The sequence below is a fragment of the Coregonus lavaretus genome, assembly GCF_964263955.1.
Source record: "Coregonus lavaretus genome assembly, chromosome: 40".
Taxonomy (NCBI): domain Eukaryota; kingdom Metazoa; phylum Chordata; class Actinopteri; order Salmoniformes; family Salmonidae; genus Coregonus; species Coregonus lavaretus.
The window spans coordinates 2447715-2464656 of NC_140027.1; the positions used below are offsets into that span (position 1 = coordinate 2447715).

At 43.7% G+C, this 16942-nt stretch overlaps 1 protein-coding gene across 1 annotated transcript in view; it reads right to left on the reverse strand.

Moving 5' to 3' along the window:
* The window catches only part of LOC311113667 (myosin-10-like), a gene marked incomplete at its 5' end in the record, with an annotated part of 77643 nt that overhangs the window by 8058 nt on the left and 52643 nt on the right, over window positions 1-16942 (reverse strand). Inside the window, 19 exons of the mRNA XM_084156946.1 lie at window positions 9-257; window positions 1014-1166; window positions 1356-1460; window positions 1626-1832; window positions 3196-3340; window positions 3618-3830; window positions 6389-6560; window positions 6995-7118; window positions 7668-7805; window positions 8076-8282; window positions 8524-8655; window positions 8817-8925; window positions 9304-9464; window positions 9643-9712; window positions 9851-9972; window positions 10217-10410; window positions 14514-14628; window positions 15662-15835; window positions 16045-16218. Coding sequence (XP_084013072.1) covers window positions 9-257; window positions 1014-1166; window positions 1356-1460; window positions 1626-1832; window positions 3196-3340; window positions 3618-3830; window positions 6389-6560; window positions 6995-7118; window positions 7668-7805; window positions 8076-8282; window positions 8524-8655; window positions 8817-8925; window positions 9304-9464; window positions 9643-9712; window positions 9851-9972; window positions 10217-10410; window positions 14514-14628; window positions 15662-15835; window positions 16045-16218 — 2964 coding nt within the window. The remainder of the gene's footprint in view (window positions 1-8; window positions 258-1013; window positions 1167-1355; window positions 1461-1625; window positions 1833-3195; window positions 3341-3617; window positions 3831-6388; window positions 6561-6994; window positions 7119-7667; window positions 7806-8075; window positions 8283-8523; window positions 8656-8816; window positions 8926-9303; window positions 9465-9642; window positions 9713-9850; window positions 9973-10216; window positions 10411-14513; window positions 14629-15661; window positions 15836-16044; window positions 16219-16942) is intronic.

The window sequence follows — 16942 nt, forward strand, 5'->3', positions numbered from 1 at the left end:
TACGATACCTGGTCGAACTTCTTCTGCTTCTTCTCCAGGTTGGAGACGATGGTCCTCTGGTGGTCCAGGTCCACCATGAGGTCGTCTAGCTCCTGCTGCAGGCGGGTCTTAGTCTTCTCCATCTTGTCGAAGGCGGAGGCCTTCTCCTCTAGCCGCTGGCTAGTCAGCTCCATGTCTTTCTGCAGCTTCCTCTTCACCTCCTCCAGAGACTCCAGGGTCCCCACGTCCTCATCCAGCTTCTTCCTAGACTCAAACAGCTAGGTAGAGAAGACAATGGTTTTCAGTTTGTTTTGTGGTTCTTACATGAGGAAATAATGTTCGTAGCTTTGTGAGTGAGCATTTGATATACAGAAAATAACAGTGGTCTTTAAAAAAAAACACATTACTGATATTATATTCAACCAGTGTTAGGGAAGCTACTATGAAAATATATTTTACCAAGCAACCAATTACTTCACACTGAAAGAAGTTAAGCTACACCAAAACTACCCTACTTTAAAAAGGTAGTTGACTACATCCAAACTACTTTGTGAAAAAGTATATCTAAATCTGAAATGTCATAGACTACAAATTGCAAGAATAGATCACTTTGGGGTCATATGTTAACAGAATGTGTTATTTAGCCTATTAAACAAAAACGACGTTCCAAGAGAAAATTAGGCAGGTCTAATGCCGAAAAATATAATAAATTATGGCCTACTTCACCCATATTTTATTTTATTTTTTCAAAATAAGTACTGTGTAGTTCCAGTACTTAGCTACACCACTACATGGCAAAAAGTAATTAACTACTGACAACACTACCACCAAGCTACTGCAAAATGTACTTAAATTACTAGTTTAACTACATGTAGTTTACTTCTCCCCGACACTGTATTCAACTTATATCCAATACCTATTTCGTGAGTCTAGCTACCACAACCTGTAATGAATATCAATGGTGTGTGTACACAGACGGAAATCCTGTCCTTCTATTGGCAGTGAAACATTAAGAATGCCAGTGGGGTCCATACCTGTGCCTGCAGCGTGGCCAGTTGTTTCTCCAGGTTCCTGCGGGCCTCCTCGTCCTCCTCCTGCTGCTCCTGCAGGGTGCTCTTGTCCTCCTCCAGCTGACGGATACGACCGCTCAGGTTCAGCTTCTGACGAGTCTCCTCCTGGAGCAGCTCCTACACACACACACACAATAAGACTCTTTGGAATTTAAGTTGTTTTTACAGATTGGCATTAGCTACAAGTGTCTCCAATAATGAAGTGTCATCAAAGGACATTTGCTTCCATAGCATATTACAATATCTCCAACTTCGATTTCAACTATTAGAGTATGTAATGGCTTGGTGACGTATATGGTGTCTCACCTGTGTGTCCTGTAGAGTACTCTCCAGGCTGGCTGAATCCTTGGCCAGCTTGATTCCCTTTTTCTCAGCGTCCTCCAGCAGGGCGGAGACAGTGTCCAGCTCCGTCTACAGACAAAGGTCTATTAATATCTCTTCATATTCACATGAAAACATATTCACTCCCATTTTGAGAAACCAACTGACTTCATCACATAGTCCCAGTGGTCTCCCCCCTATGAGGGGTGTGATGACGACAGACAGACAGTGTGGTCCATTGACTTGCCCTCTAACCTGTAGTTTGTGTGTGCGGTCGGCCAGCTCTACTTTAGCCCTCTCTCCCTCGGTGGCTCGGGCCATGAACTCCTGCAGCTGAGCCTCCATCTTCTTCCTCTTGTGTTCTGACTCTGTCTTGGCCTGCTGTAGCCCCTTCACCTCGCTCACCAGCTCCTTGTTGTCACTCTCCAGGGTACACTTGTTCTTTTCCAGGTTGGACTTGAACTGCAGCGGAAAGAGGGGAGAGAGGGGTTGTGTTATACATTGGGGAGACAAGATAATTTTACAGGGTATGTTGGGGAGATGGATGTTGGGTAGGCCCACCCTCTTGGCCTGCTTAGCAAAGTAGTGATAGTGTAGTGTTACTACTGTATGAGATGACGTTATGTTGACAGGTGTATTTTCTCAGGTGGCGACCAATGATTTATATATATACACTAGATGACTGATCGAGGGCGCTGTGTTGAAGCCACCTTCCCGCCATCTTGGCACTCCCCCGCCGTTGTAAAAAATAATATTTTGGAAGCTATAGAAATGCATTTATTAATGTCTACATTCGTGTTTGCCACGTTTATTCTATTACAGACACCTTAATGCATACTTTTACATTATATTATGAGCTAAACATAAAACATGTAAATTAAATATAAAAACACGTAGTACACTTTTTAGAGATTACTAATGTTACTGTCCCCATGACAACACATACATACTTAAATACATGTCATTCTGTCCTTGAAACATTTAATTTAAATACTGTAGAATTCCATTAATTCCTATGGAGGACTGCTCCTACTGGGGAGTGTCAATATGGCTGACTGCTGGCTTCAATGCCTCTCAATGGCCAATACATAGTGTCAACAATCCTGGGTTTACATACATCATTGGAGGAGATCCACCCTCTTGACCTGCTAAACATGTATGTAGTGTTACTACTGTATAATGACGTTATGGTTGGTAGGTGTCATGTCTGATGGTGGACCTAGCCTCTTGGCCTGCTAAACATGTAAGGAGATATGTTATTACTGTATTTTCCGCACTATAAGGCGCACCGGAGTATAAGCCGCAGCAGCTAAATTGAATGATATTGAATGATGTGTACATATATAAGCCGCACTGGACTATAAGCCGCAGGTGTTTTAATGTTTAATTACCATATGTAAGGGTTTGTGCACAGAGGGGATTGTCGGGAAAGAGACAAACTGTCTCGCTCTCGTAATGTCTGTCTGTCTTGCTCTCGTTCTGTCTCTCGTTCTGTCTCTCGTACCACTCTCGGTTCCACTTTTACTTTTGCGCGCTACCTGTCTCACTCTTTTCCGGCCTCCAGCTTTTCCTGCTGGAGCCCGCCGCTTAAAGGTGGGGGGCGCGGACCGGTCATAGAGCCCATAGAGTTAAAGTTGGTAGACTGTAACCTGTAAAATCCATAGATTTAGGAGGTCTTCTAGTGGCCGTTAGCTGTAAAAATCCATAGATTAGCCGCACCGTTATATAAGCCGCAGGGTCGAAAAATGGGAAAAAAGGCGCGGCTTATAGTCCTAAAATTACGGTAGATGATTGACAGGTGTATTGTCTCTGATTATAGACCCACCCTCTTGGCTTGCTCCAAATTCTCAGACAGCTCCTCCAGGGCGGTGGAGTGTCTCTGTCTCATCTCCTGGACCTGAGACTCGTGGTTCTTGGTCTCCTCGTCGATGGCCTTCTTCAGCTCAGCCACCTCCTGCTCTCGCTTGGTCCTGAGAGGAGAGAAGGAGAGGAGAGGGGGGTTAGGAAGGTAGACCCATAAAAGACACCTCACTGAGGGGCTGTGTCTCTCCATAGCCCCCATACAGATACACACGCAGGTACTTTGCTAAACTATGACAGTGCCACTTTTTCAGTGCGACCCTACAATGGTTCTTTATCAATTTCTAAAAGCACTGAATAAACATATTGGGACTACAGTAAACATATAAACGTATCACCGCAGCAGAGAGCAGTACATCTGAGGCTTGACAAGCAGTGTTCCAGTACCTGAGCTCCTGCTGGGCGGCGGTGGTATCCAGAGTGTCCTCCAGCTCAGTCTTCAGAGCCTCCAGCTCCTCACTGAGGTCCCTCTTGAGTTTCTCGGCCTTGTTCCTGGACACCTTCTCTGACTCCAGGTCCTCCTGCAGCTCTGACAGCTGGGCCTGCAGCTCCCGCACAGCTTTCAGGGCGTTGTTCTTCTGGGCCGCCTCGTCATCACCCCTGGTACACACACACACACAACAAACCATTAGCAAAATCAACATGGAAATCATTAGACTAGTTAGCTAATGCCAGGATACATTCCATTTGAATGAAGAGGTGAGAAATCATGTTAACTGTGGGGCGTTCATCTGAGCAGTACTTTGACAGTCCCAGAGATATCCAAATGTTAGGATCATTTTGGGTAAAACCATGGAAACACAAAACTGGTACATAAAATCACTACACATTCTCTAAATCCCCCAAAATGTCTGATCATTTCAAAATCATACAGGCCCTAGCAAGTGAGACTGCAGTCTGGTAACAAAACCCCAGTGAACACAGGGTGGCAGTGTGATCGACCTTACAGCGGGTGAGCTCATGGAGGACCAGTGTGTGTTAGTCAGCCTGCCGTGTGTGTTTGTGTGTGTGTCTGAGAAGTGAGTTTCTTGAATGTGTCTGTCTGTGCCTTTCTCTGTCAGTAGAAATGCCATTGAGAGCGAAGCCATAATGAGATTGAATATGTGTTCTTGCTAGCAGTCAGGCTAGATTAAACTATTACTATTATTCTGGATTCTGACACATGCTCACTCTAATATATCTACTCTGGATTGTTCATTGGATTCGTTCTGTCATTTCTTGATTTGATTTTTGATTATTTGTATTGTTTTTGTAAGACATTCTACTGCACTGTTGGAGCTAGTAACAGAAGCATTTCGCTGCACCTGCTATAACACCTGCAAATCTGTGTACGTAACCAATACACCTTGATTTGACTCCTGAGTCCTGCCTGCATTCCTTAGACATTCCTGTGTTAGAGCTTCTGAAGAGGCCTGTCCCTTTGCCAGGACCAAATAATGACTCCATGTCCAATTAGGTATTACACACTGATGAAGCCATGGATAACAATATAATAGCTACTAATGAGTCATTATAGTCAAATAGCAAATGTCCAGACTTTGGTAATACAATAGCCCCACAATTATAAACATTCATAGAATTCCAACTGAAATACTTTAGCCTAAGTGTAATGGTTTAATCAACTAGCCTATGACCAAGTGATGATTTCAGAAGGTCATTTAGGACTGACTGTTTCCCATTGGCCTACAGTCTACACCTGAATTCGCCACATCCAAATGATTGGACTTCACCTTCATGCCAATGACCTCTTGCAGCCAGAGGAGGAACTAATTAGTATGTGGTCTCAGTTTCCCTAATCAAAAGGGACTTAATTGAATGTGACACCAAACGTGTTGCTCATGAATATTTTCCACTAAATTAGGTCTGAATTGGCTTTGGATTACAAAGAATGTTAAATTAACAATCAAGCTAGATTGAGGTAATAATTGGATGCAAGTTGACACTCTTTCTCCTTCTTCAAAGAGACAGGTATTTTTCAAGCCATATCTGGTAATGTTTTCTTTTAATCCAGCAGCCATGTTCAGAAGCTATTAAAAATAAACGTCTGTGAAGTACAAACAGATTCCGTGACCAATTCCCTCTGAGGTGTGAGACGATCCGTCATGGCAGCCATGTCCAAGCTGAGATTCCTTTTCCTTTCCGTTGGAAAATGTAGTGAGAGACTTGGATGGGGCACATCATCAATCTCTATCAATCTGCCTCGGAGTGTGAGTGTGTCTCTAGTGAGGATGATAGCCAGCATAACAGCACACACTGCACTAAGGAAGGCATTGGTTTAGTTTAGAGTGAACCCATGCCACTGAACAACTAAGCAGCTGGACTGTGTGGCTGCTTTTAAATATTTAGTTCAAAGCCAACATGAGGGTATGTGCCCACATGAAAAAATACTATAGTATACTATGGTTAAATAATATTGTATTCACTGTAGTGTTTTTGCAGACTTTACTGTAGTATACTGTAGTATTTACAATCTACTGCACTGTTGGAACTAGTAACATAAGCATTTCTCTGCACCTGCTATAACATCTGCAAATCTGTGTATATACTATAGTAATTACTGTAGTGTTTTTGTGGCCTGTAGTATACTGTAGTATTTACTATAGTATTCTATAATATACTACAACATTATATAGTAAGTACTATACATGATTGAGGTATACTACAGTGTGTAGTATAGTATTCTACAGTATACTACAGAATTCTATAGTAAGTACTGTAGTATTCTATAGTAAACTGTTGTATTTTTTAATGTATGTGTGTGTGTGTGTGTGTGTGTGTGTGTGTGTGTGTGTGTGTGTGCCCGCTGGGTCTCAACTGCTTGGGCCCTGTAGAGTGGACTGTTGCTATGGGGACAGGCGATGGAAGTGGGAGTATATGTGTGGGTGCACATTTAGCCGGTATGGTTTACTGGACCACAGTAGTGGCCGGGCAGGTTGCCATAGGAACAGGCAACCCCCGCGGTACAGGCTTGCATGGTGGGCAAAGCTTATCTATTCATAATCTATTCCCCTAATTGATCCAGGTAGCGTTCAGATAGTATATCCTCCATTTCATTTCATTTCACCATTTCAAAACATTTTCTCTTGTATCGTGCAAACTGAACACAACCCATGAACGTTATTGAGAATCCATTTTGGGGCTGGAGGGGAGTATCTCACCTGGCCAGAGCGGCCTGTAGCTCCTCCTCCTTCTTGGCCAGCTGGATCTTGAGCTCCTCTATCTGGGCCTGCAGCTCAGCTATCTGGTCCTGGAGGTCAGTGGTCTCAGCGTCTAGCTTCCTCTTGGCCTTCTCCAGCTCCTGGCGAGTCTTCTCCTCCTTCTTCAGGCGCTCTGATGAGACACACACACACACACAATGAAAATAGATGTTGGCCCAGCACTCAAAAGTATCCACTCCAACATTCCACTTAAGCAGTAGTAACCAGATTCTTCAGCTTGGTAAGCCATTAAGTCATTGTGGTGTTCGAACTGAAATGGAACTCCTATGCATATGCAGAATCACATTACCAGGGAAGTCTTAATCTTATCTAGTCTGTAATCTTATCTTAATCTTATTTTATGCAGTTGAATGTCTGCCATGTTGAGGGAGTTACAGTAAGTTCTACAATGAATCTTTCCTGCATCCTCAAAACGCATTTGAGAAGAATGCCTGATGGGAAGGACCTCGGACCTTCTCCTCCAACGCAGTTTGAGAAGACAGCGAAGAGAAAGAGAGCAAGGAGTCGAGGAGACCAATTGAGGAAGAGCCACAGTGAAGCCTTTACCTTCCAGGTCCACCATCATCATCTCCTGCTTGTTCTTGACCTTGCCCAGGTTCTTGGCCTTCTCCTCCTCCTCCGTCAACTGGGAGGTCATCTCGGCCACACGGTCGTCCAGCAGCTTCTTCTCCTGTTGGGTGGAGAGAGGAGAGGAGAGATGTGTTTTGTGGTCCTCTGTAGCTCAGCTGGTAGAGCACGGCGCTTGTAACGCCAAGGTAGTGGGTTCGATCCCCGGGACCACCCATACACAAAAATGTATGCACGCATGACTGTAAGTCGCTTTGGATAAAAGCGTCTGCTAAATGGCATATATATATATATATTTTTTTAAACCTCTACAGTTTTCTACAACAGGGGTCTACAACGTGTGGCTCCAGAGCCGCATGTGGTTCTTTAGCTTCCCCTTTATGGCATCCTCTAATAAATCATTTGTATCAGATTAAGATCATCTTAAACATCTCTACTATCCCCTGTACCCTTTAGGGCTCTATACATTTCCAATGCCTAATTTATGCCTTTCGCTTCAATCAAACGCCCATTCCCATCCGCACAGGGTTCCGCGTTCAGTGTTGGGAGGGGACATTCGATATTGCGTCTTCTGGTTTCGTTCGAGAGGACCTAGCGGAAGGTGTGGAAGCAGAAGGTGTAGATTAGGCTTAAGTGTGCCCTCTTCTCTGACCTTGAGGAACTTGGAGTTCTGGTCCTCCAGCAGTAGAATGTCCTCCTCCATCTTCTTGATCTTGGCCTCTGCCGTCACCTTCTCCAGCTGCAGCTTCTGCCTGGCTGCCTCCTCCTCATCTAACTGCTCCTCTAGATCCTATGGATAGACAATGGACATACATACATTCAACCAAAAGACACTCAGTATCTTCAGCACAAGGATATTTATTGCAATGCTGAAGTTTTCAATAGTTTTAGTTAGAATGAATTCCATCTAAACCAACATTAACTCATCAACTGATGGTGTGTGTGTGCGCGCATATGTCCATGCTGCATCCATATGTGCATATATGTCTCTCTCTCTCTCTCTCTCTCTCTCTCTCTCTCTCTCTCTCTCTCTCTCTCTCTCTCTCTCTCTCTCTCTGACCTGGATGTGGGACTGCATCTTCTTCTTCTCGTTCTGCATGCTCTGGTTCCTCTCCTCCTCCTCCTCCACTCTGGACTCCAGGTCATGGAGGATCTCCTCCAGCTCCTGCTTCTTAGCGGCCAGGCGGGCCCTCATCTCCTCCGCCTCGGCAAACAGCTCTGTCTCCGCCTGCAACTGCTCTGCTAGGATGTTCTTCTCTTCTAGGAGCTGTGGGGGACACACAGGATAGAGAGGAAAGTTTACCTAAGCTACTTTATCCTATTAGAATGTCAAAGGTCAAATCTCCCCAAGCACACTACTCAACCATCCAACCCAACCATCAAAGTTCATATGTTGTTTTATCTTCTGCGGTGTATATTTCAGAAGAATAGCTAGATTTATGTATGGAGTCATGGGAAGGGGTTCCATCCCTCTAGCAGGAGGACAGGCGCAGGAACTAGTAACTCACCTGTTGGTGTTTCCTCTCCATCTCCACCAGCTCTCCCTCCACCTTGCTCTGTCTCTCCTTCACCTTGACCAGCTCCTCGTCTTTGGCCAGCATCTCCTCCTCCTGCCTGGTCACCTGGAGCAGAGGCTTCACCTGGAAGACAAAAATAAAAAGAGGGTCACATCAAGGTCAGGGAAGGGAGGAAAGGAAGAAAGGAATAGAACAGGATTGAGAGAAATGGTCATATGAATCCGGTTAACACTGGGTGTAGATGAGCTCTCACAGCACTCTCCATCAGTAAAACCCCCACTTACCTTGGTGAAGAGTCTCCACCACTGCCAGTGGCGCAGCTTGAGGTAGGCAGCACAGTTCCTCTGGAGGACCTTCAGAGCACTCAGCTGCTGCTGCTTCTTAGCAAACGCCCTGAGGAGAGGAACAGATCCATAATTAAGAGAATGATATCACAAAGCTTTACTTAAGCTACTTAACTTGGCCATAGCTGTATCCCAAACCATAACACATACAGTATCATTTTTACTTTATACAGTTTTAGCAACTTCATAATTTATCTGTACTTATGCCCAATTTTTTGTGAGTTGCATTGAAATCAAAGGGCATGAACATGCCTCAGTAAGGAGGGGGAAATTGAAACATACTTGACTGAGTGATAGGGGACAGAAAGTTGGGCTGCTGAGTCATGGTATTTACTACGCAAAGTGATTTGAAGTCTGGAAGTCTGGAAAGTCTGGCTATATAAATATTAATTCAGTTATGAATCAATTATTAATCCTAATGACTCACTTGCGTGCCAGGTAGCCGCGGCAGACGGACTGGAAGTAGATGATGATATCGGTGATCTTCAGGTCTCTCTCCTCCTCCAGGTGGGCCAGGACTCCGGTCCTGAAGAAGATCTTACTCTGGCCGATACGGAACAGGTTGGGGTCCAGTTCCAACGCTCGGATCTGTTACAATACACAGGAGAATATGAGGAAATGGGGAAAGTCAGCATGTAAATCAGATAATTTTTTTAATTCATTGTATCATTCAAAACAGGGTGGTGCATTGACACAACTAATCTGTTCTTGAGTTTGAACACTTTGCTCATTGTGTTAGTTAATAGATAACATCGGAAGCCCTTACCATCCTCTCACAGGCCTGTTTCCCGTCCATGAAGCCCTTGGGGATGGCATTAGGGGTCAGGATCTCGTACCTGGGAAATAGGGAGGTATTAGGAGTTAACACACTGGCATATACCCAGAGACCACTGTAATTGAAGGCAGTCTAGTCTGCTCACAGTGAAGACAAAGAACACAAGAACAATAGTTATGTGTCCTGTTTCCGTGGTTACCTCTGTCTGAACTCCTGGAAGACGATGCGGTTGGGGAAGCCCTGTCTGCAGATACGGATCCCCTCCAGAACTCCATTACACCTCAGCTGGTCCAGAACCAGGTGGGGCTCCAGCTTACCAGCCTAACAGGGGAGACAGATGAAGTGAAGCGTTAGAAATAAATACAAAATTCTGGTACAGGTGCACAAGCAAAGACCATTACCTATTAACCTCATGTCTACAGAAGGTCTAGCCATCTATACTCAGAGAAAACCCTCAAATTAAGAGATAAATTAAAGTCTCACCCCTTCTGTTGGCTATAGTATCAAACAGGAGGCCTGGTATGGTTAGACTGACATGTACAGTATGACAGGATATACTACTCACCCTCTTCTCGTGGTTAGGGATTATGCAGCGGACGAAATTGGGGTTGGTGTTCCTCAAGGTGGCCATGAGCTTGGTGAGGGACTCCTTGTAGAGCTGGCCCACCGTGCGGAACATGCCCTTCTTGGTCTTGTAGGTGGCTCCGAACGTTGTCTCCGCCATGCCCGCCACCTGGTCCAGGCCCACGATGCGGTCCACTGGTGAAGAGAGAGAGAAAGGGGTTAGAAGAGGGGGGTCGGATTTGGAGAGAGGTGTTGGGCGCTAGATCCCAGACAGACAGACACAGGATGCTGGGAGTAGCAGCAGCCAGCAGCAATGTGTGTCAGCTGCAGGTGTAGATTGATAAGGACCTCTAGGTATGACTGGCAGCCTCTGTGGATTTGTGGGTATGGGGCAAGGACAGGGCAAGAGGATCACCTAAAACTGACACTATATAGTGGTTTCCCAAGTCCGGTCCTCCAGTACCCCCAACAGTACACATGTTTATTGTAGCCCCGGACAAGCATAACTGATTCAACATGTCAACTAACCATCAAGCCATCGATGAGTTGAATCAGGCTGTTTTTGTCCGGGGCTACAACAAAGATGTGTGCTGTTGGGGTTAATGGAGGATACTGCTATACAGTATACATGCTTGGTTCCAGGGTCTGTATTCTTAAACGTTCTTCAGGCTAGGTACAGCTGATGAGGGGAGAGGGATGGTTGCTAGCGGCAAAAGCAGGTATTCTTGAGCACTATGTTCCCATACTACTCATTTCAGCAATCATTCAAAGTGACAACCTTTTAGGATAACAAAACATTTAAGGCCTATTCTTTGGTATGAAACTAAAGGCATTTCACAGCCTGGGACATTTCCTACACATTGCTTTTTTCATCATTTTAGCATAATCTGCCAGTCAGTCACACAGGGCCATATCATATCCATAACTTCAGATTCACTACATGCCTTGCTTCATTTTGGCGTGTTATTATTGCTGGGCTTGCGTGTTGACAAGCGTCATATTTCCAACACGTGGCATTAAACAGATTTGATACGAGACATGCTGATGAATTGTTTATCCAAGAGTCCGTATGGGTAATTTATCAAAATTAAACCTCCGACTATGTTATTAGGCTCCTAGGGTTTCAGGCAGACAGAACTCCAGGAATGTCCTACAAAGTTCCAGACTTTTAGTATTCAGTCTGTTGATATTGTACCACTGTCACACCTGCTGTGTATCAATGTCTATAGTACTGTAGAATCGGGTCAAGAGAAATGCCAAATACTACATGTGGTTCCAATTCTCTGCTACTTTGAAAAAATGTAGGGGGAAATGAATGCCATTAATCTTTCCTCAGTCAAGCCTCAATTCTTTAATTCCCTTTACGCTTAAATATATGCCCTTGAATGGGATTAAAACCCTTAAGAAAAATACAGATTCCAGAAAGGAGCATTGGCTTTGGTTCAGAATACTGAATACCCAGTGCTCTTAACCTTTCCACCATACCACAAGGTTTACAATACCATTTCTTCTGCCTCTCTTGAAATCAGTGACTTCAGAAGCTTTTCCTTTAGTTAGCCTGAGTTGGCTAAAGGCCTTCCCACACTGTACGTCGGATTCACTCTTTTACGGTTGTTACATGCCACACTGTGCGTTGTTACCAAATTAAAATGTTGATATCCACCTGGCCAGATTATACGATTTGCTTCAGTTCAGTTGTCACATTCTGCGATTGGCATGCAAGGCTTTGTCAGCCGACGTAGGCTACGTCAACCGCAGCGGTGTATTTGAGATGTGCCAGCACCAGCAGAACAAGCCTCCTTCAATGCTTATGTGTGAGTGAAGTGAGTTCTGAAAAACTGAAAGTATGCATCTTATAAATAGTTTTCACATACGAACTTCATAGACTACCGGTCAAAAGTTTTAGAACACCTACTCATTCAAGGGTTTTTCTTAATTTTTACTATTTTCTACATTGTAGAATAATAGTGAAGATATCAAAACTATGAAATAACACATATGGAATCATGTAGTAACCAAAAAAGTGTTAAACAAATACAAATATATATTTTGTATTTGAGATTCTTCAAATAGCCACCCTTTGCCTTGATGACAGCTTTAAACGCTCTTGGCATTCTCTCAACCAGCTTCATGAGGTAGTCACCTGGAATGCATTTAAATTAACAGGTGTGCCTTCTTAAAAGTTAATTTGTGGAACTTCTTTCCTTCTTAATGTGTTTGAGCCGATCAGTTGTGTTGTGACAAGGTAAGTGGGGTATACAGAAGATAGCCCTATTTGGTAAAAGACCAAGTCCATATTATGGCAAGAACAGCTCAAATAAGCGAAGAGAAACAACAGTCCATCATTACTTTAAGACATGAAGGTCAATACGGAAAATCTCAAGAACTTTGAAAGTTAAATAAATGCTTCACAGAGTTCAAGTAACATACACATCTCAACATCAACTGTTCAGAGGAGACTGTGTGAATCAGGCCTTCATGGTCGAATTGCTGCAAAGAAACCACTACTAAAGGCCACCAATAAGAAGAAGAGACTTGCTTGGGCCAAGAAACACGAGCAATGGACATTAGACCGGTGGAAATTTGTCCTTTGGTCTGGAGTCCAAATTGGAGATTTTAGGTTCCAACCGCCATGTCTTTGTGAGACGCGGTGTGGGTGTACGGATGATCTCCGCATGTGTATTTCCCACCGTAAAGCATGGAGGAGGAAGTGTTATGGTGTGGGGGTGCTTTGCTGGTGACACTGTCTGTGATTTATTTAGAATTCAAGGCACATTTAACCCTTGAATGAGTGGGTGTTCTAAATATTTTGACCGGTAGTGTATGTACGAACTCAGAATGAAATATGCCTCACAAAAATAACATGGTCGCTGTAGTAGAATGTTTATTTTGATTGGAGATTTTGTGCATTTATCAAAATCCCATCAGGTAGCCTGATTCCAGATGTGTCATGTAGCCAAAATTATTAGGGAAATCGTTCTTCTTGCAAAGCATGTAAACGTTTAAATCAAACTATTATATTAATCTGACTATTCAGAATAATCGTATTATTGTGTGCATACTCAGTGCAGGCCGTGTTCCTATTGGTCAGTTACTGGAATCGGCTCGTAAACACCAGCCACGTTGCACGATAAAGGCAAAACAATTCTGACACTGCCAGAACTTTGTCAGAGCCTACGACCGCATGTAGTGGTACTTAATCCGACAATTGTTTACGACCTAAGAATATGCCCACGACGTGGACATTTTGTCTGCGACGGCTAAATCGTGGCATAAGACGGCTAAAATCACACAGTCTGTGCGGGCCTTAAGGCATAGCTGTGAGAACACAAGTCCCTTGTTGTTACAGAGAGCAGAGTGTCTTTCTACCAGCGACCAGGCAAACTCTGATAACATTTTCCTTGTTGAACGACACCGATCTTAATAAAAGGATGAAATGGAATTGACCATATGGAACTGATAGAGAGGGTTATGAACACTGCTGGTTCGTTCTGACCATTTCCATCTGTCAAAATGGTGGAACTTAATACAACGTCAGAGTCAATATCCCACTAGAATCAAGAACGGTCATGACACACATTTCGGAGTAGAAATTGTATTTTCTTCATGGTGTAATCATAAAATAATTAGAATTGAAAAACAACAATATGGGCTTTCAGACCTATTTAGTCTCAGTAGGCACTATCTTACGCTAGCAGGAGAAGAGCATTGCTGAAAGGTATTGCCGTCCATTGGCCTAATGACTACTATACTAGTACTGAGACATAGGCGACGACCAACAATGACATGCAGCCTAGAAGCAACGGGAGCCTCTATATGGAGGTAGGCTACACCATGCTGCACTGCTAAGCCATGGACCTACATCAGCATGTCATAACATACAACATCATCTATTTCTATGGACAACACCATGCTGCGCTGGTAAGCATGGAACCTTCTACAGCTACATTCATAACATTCACCTGGAGGCTCATCAAGACTAGTGACATTGTTCTGTATCTCTACGATACAGAGAGACAGGGGGATAAAAACACCTGACAGAAGAGAAAATAAAAACAGAAAAAGGCGAAAACATAAAACAGAGGTTAGTAGGCTGAAGTCCGATTTATTATTATTAGCACCATGTTAGCTAAATAAGTAGCAAACATTGTACATTGACAATCCCTAAAACAAATATGCCTAAATGATGATGAATTAACCAATCTAACTAATAATAACTGTTAATCATCAAGCCAGTGCTAACACATTCCTTCTCTGTTAACCATCTGGACAGGACAGGGGCCGGGGAATTAACTTACCATCTTTCCAGAGCTCGGCCACAAACTTGTCAGTGGACTGGTTGAGCAGCGTGGCCACGTTGTCATTCAGGGGGTCCATGTTCTTCATCAGCCACTCATCTGCCTTGTAGTCCACCTGAGAAGAGGAGAGAAGGTCAGAACCATCCAGGCCTAGAGAGATATTAGCAATAATTGCCCTTCAGGGATGAATAAAGTTTATTGAATTGAACTGTTGGAGAGTGGTGATATACAACAAAATGACTGTTGAGGTTCCAAATTCATGTTAGAAAGCGAGGGTGAGAGTTTAATGAGTTCAGACTGATATTGACTAAACACATTTTGACATAGACTTAGTTTTATATTCTCATTGATTCATGGATTCACTAGGGGTGACATACGACTCCAAATCATTCCAGAAAAGTGTGTTGTTTAAAGACAACGTCTACATAATATTGAACAGATGCGGTTACGTTGTACAGCAGGACTGCCTGTACTGGAAAAGGTAGGGTCTCTATTGCACAACACTGACTGGACGCTAGAGATACTACCCAAACCTCCTCCCACATATCTGATACATACAACCAGGATCTGATACTCCTGCAGAATTGGAATACCACAGAGGAGAAGTAGTGCATCAAGTGTGAGTGCTGACGGCAGAGTGATCCAGCAGTCAGAGGTTGATAGGAACAGAATAGGGGCTAGTGATGGAACAGACAATGCCTCAGGACACATTATAACAGTGGCTTTCCAAAGGACCTGGTGTACCTCCAAGAACACTACAGGGGAAAACCTCTGAGAAATCCGAAGATCTGGAGGGCCTAGTAGTAAGTCCTGCAGCTTGAAAGGACCTGTTGTGCCTCCAAGACCACTACAGGGGAAAGGCTCTGGGGTCTACAAGTACTGCAGACGACGTAATCCAAAATAACTTTTAAGTGCATACAATACGAGCGGGGAAAACATGAAATATTGCATAAAAATAGCCCGAAATCTGTCTATAATACATCCCAGTGCATTGTACATGTTTAATCTTTGACTCAAGGAATATGGCAGAGCCATAAGTGGTTAAAGGGATAGTTTTCTGGATTTTACACCAATCTTTGGGTTAAAACCCAGAAAACTATCCTTTTAACTATCCTCCACCACCTATATGTAATCTCACCGGTCCGTACCTTGCCAGCGTAGTGGATGATGCAGAAGTCTGCCTTGTCCTTTAGCTGTCTGGGCTTCTGGAACTTGGGGTGGGTGCCCTGCTCCTGGACCAGCTTGTCTATGAATGTCTTGTCTGTGGCCTTGGGGAACCAGCACTCTTCATCCAACAGAGCCAGCACACCAGGGGGGTTTGCCTGCAGGGTGACAGCACACAACAGGGCCGTGTTCAATAGGACACAGGAAGAAGTTAATCAACGGAAAACTAATCGTTTTAGTTAACTTTGTTTCTCACCGATTCACTCTGTTTCAAAACGTTAGCTGATCATTGAACATGACCCAAGTATTGACAACAGAACAACACCACAGGAGGACACACACACACACTCACTAAACGGATACTGACCGGCCTCTCGATGAGGTCGATGCAGGGCTGCAGGTCCAGGCCGAAGTCGATGAAGCTCCACTCGATGCCCTCCCTCTGGTACTCCTCCTGCTCCAGGACGAACATGGTGTGGTTGAACAGCTGTTGCAGCTTCTCGTTGGTGTAGTTGATGCACAGCTGCTCAAACGAATTCAGCTACAGGAGAAAGGTATACAAATTGATTTGATCTTTTCAGAACTCCGAAACTCAAGGAACTTTGTCTCAAAAGTGAAGAATGCAGTAAGATGGATAATTTCTTCATTCATCCCTAGGGGGAAATTGATTTGTAAGGAGTTTCAGATATGTAAAATCAACAAGACTACATTATTTAATTTATGAAACACCAATGAATACCACTTCTCTATAGCCAAGTTGCTGAGATGCCTTCAGCTCAAACTGGCACCGGTAACCTACTGCTTTTTTCAGTCTTCATTTGAACTATGAGGGTTTTGTCTTTTTAACAAATAAGCCAAAACAATAACTGCAGCTGATTGATTTTTGTTTGATATGATTATAAATGATCCCAGGGATCGTGATTTATTTTCCTGTTCTTTTGGCTCAACATTACAACGCTGCAGCCAAGGCTCTTAGTGGGGAAATAAACAGCTGTCACAAATCAGAAGGGAAACAGAGAGTTTGGGTTGGAGATTTCAACACAAGATTTAGTGATCTTGGGATATCGAGTGTTCTATTGACGACAAGGTTCATGTTAACAATGTCTGAACCGTCTGAACTCGCCTGTTGTTGAACTAGCCTCGCATGATAACTATCGTCTATCAAGTCATAGATCAATTAATGAAAAAATTATTTAGTCAGCCACCAATTGTGCAAGTTCTCCCACTTAAAAAGATGAGAGAGGCCTGTAATTTTCATCATAGGT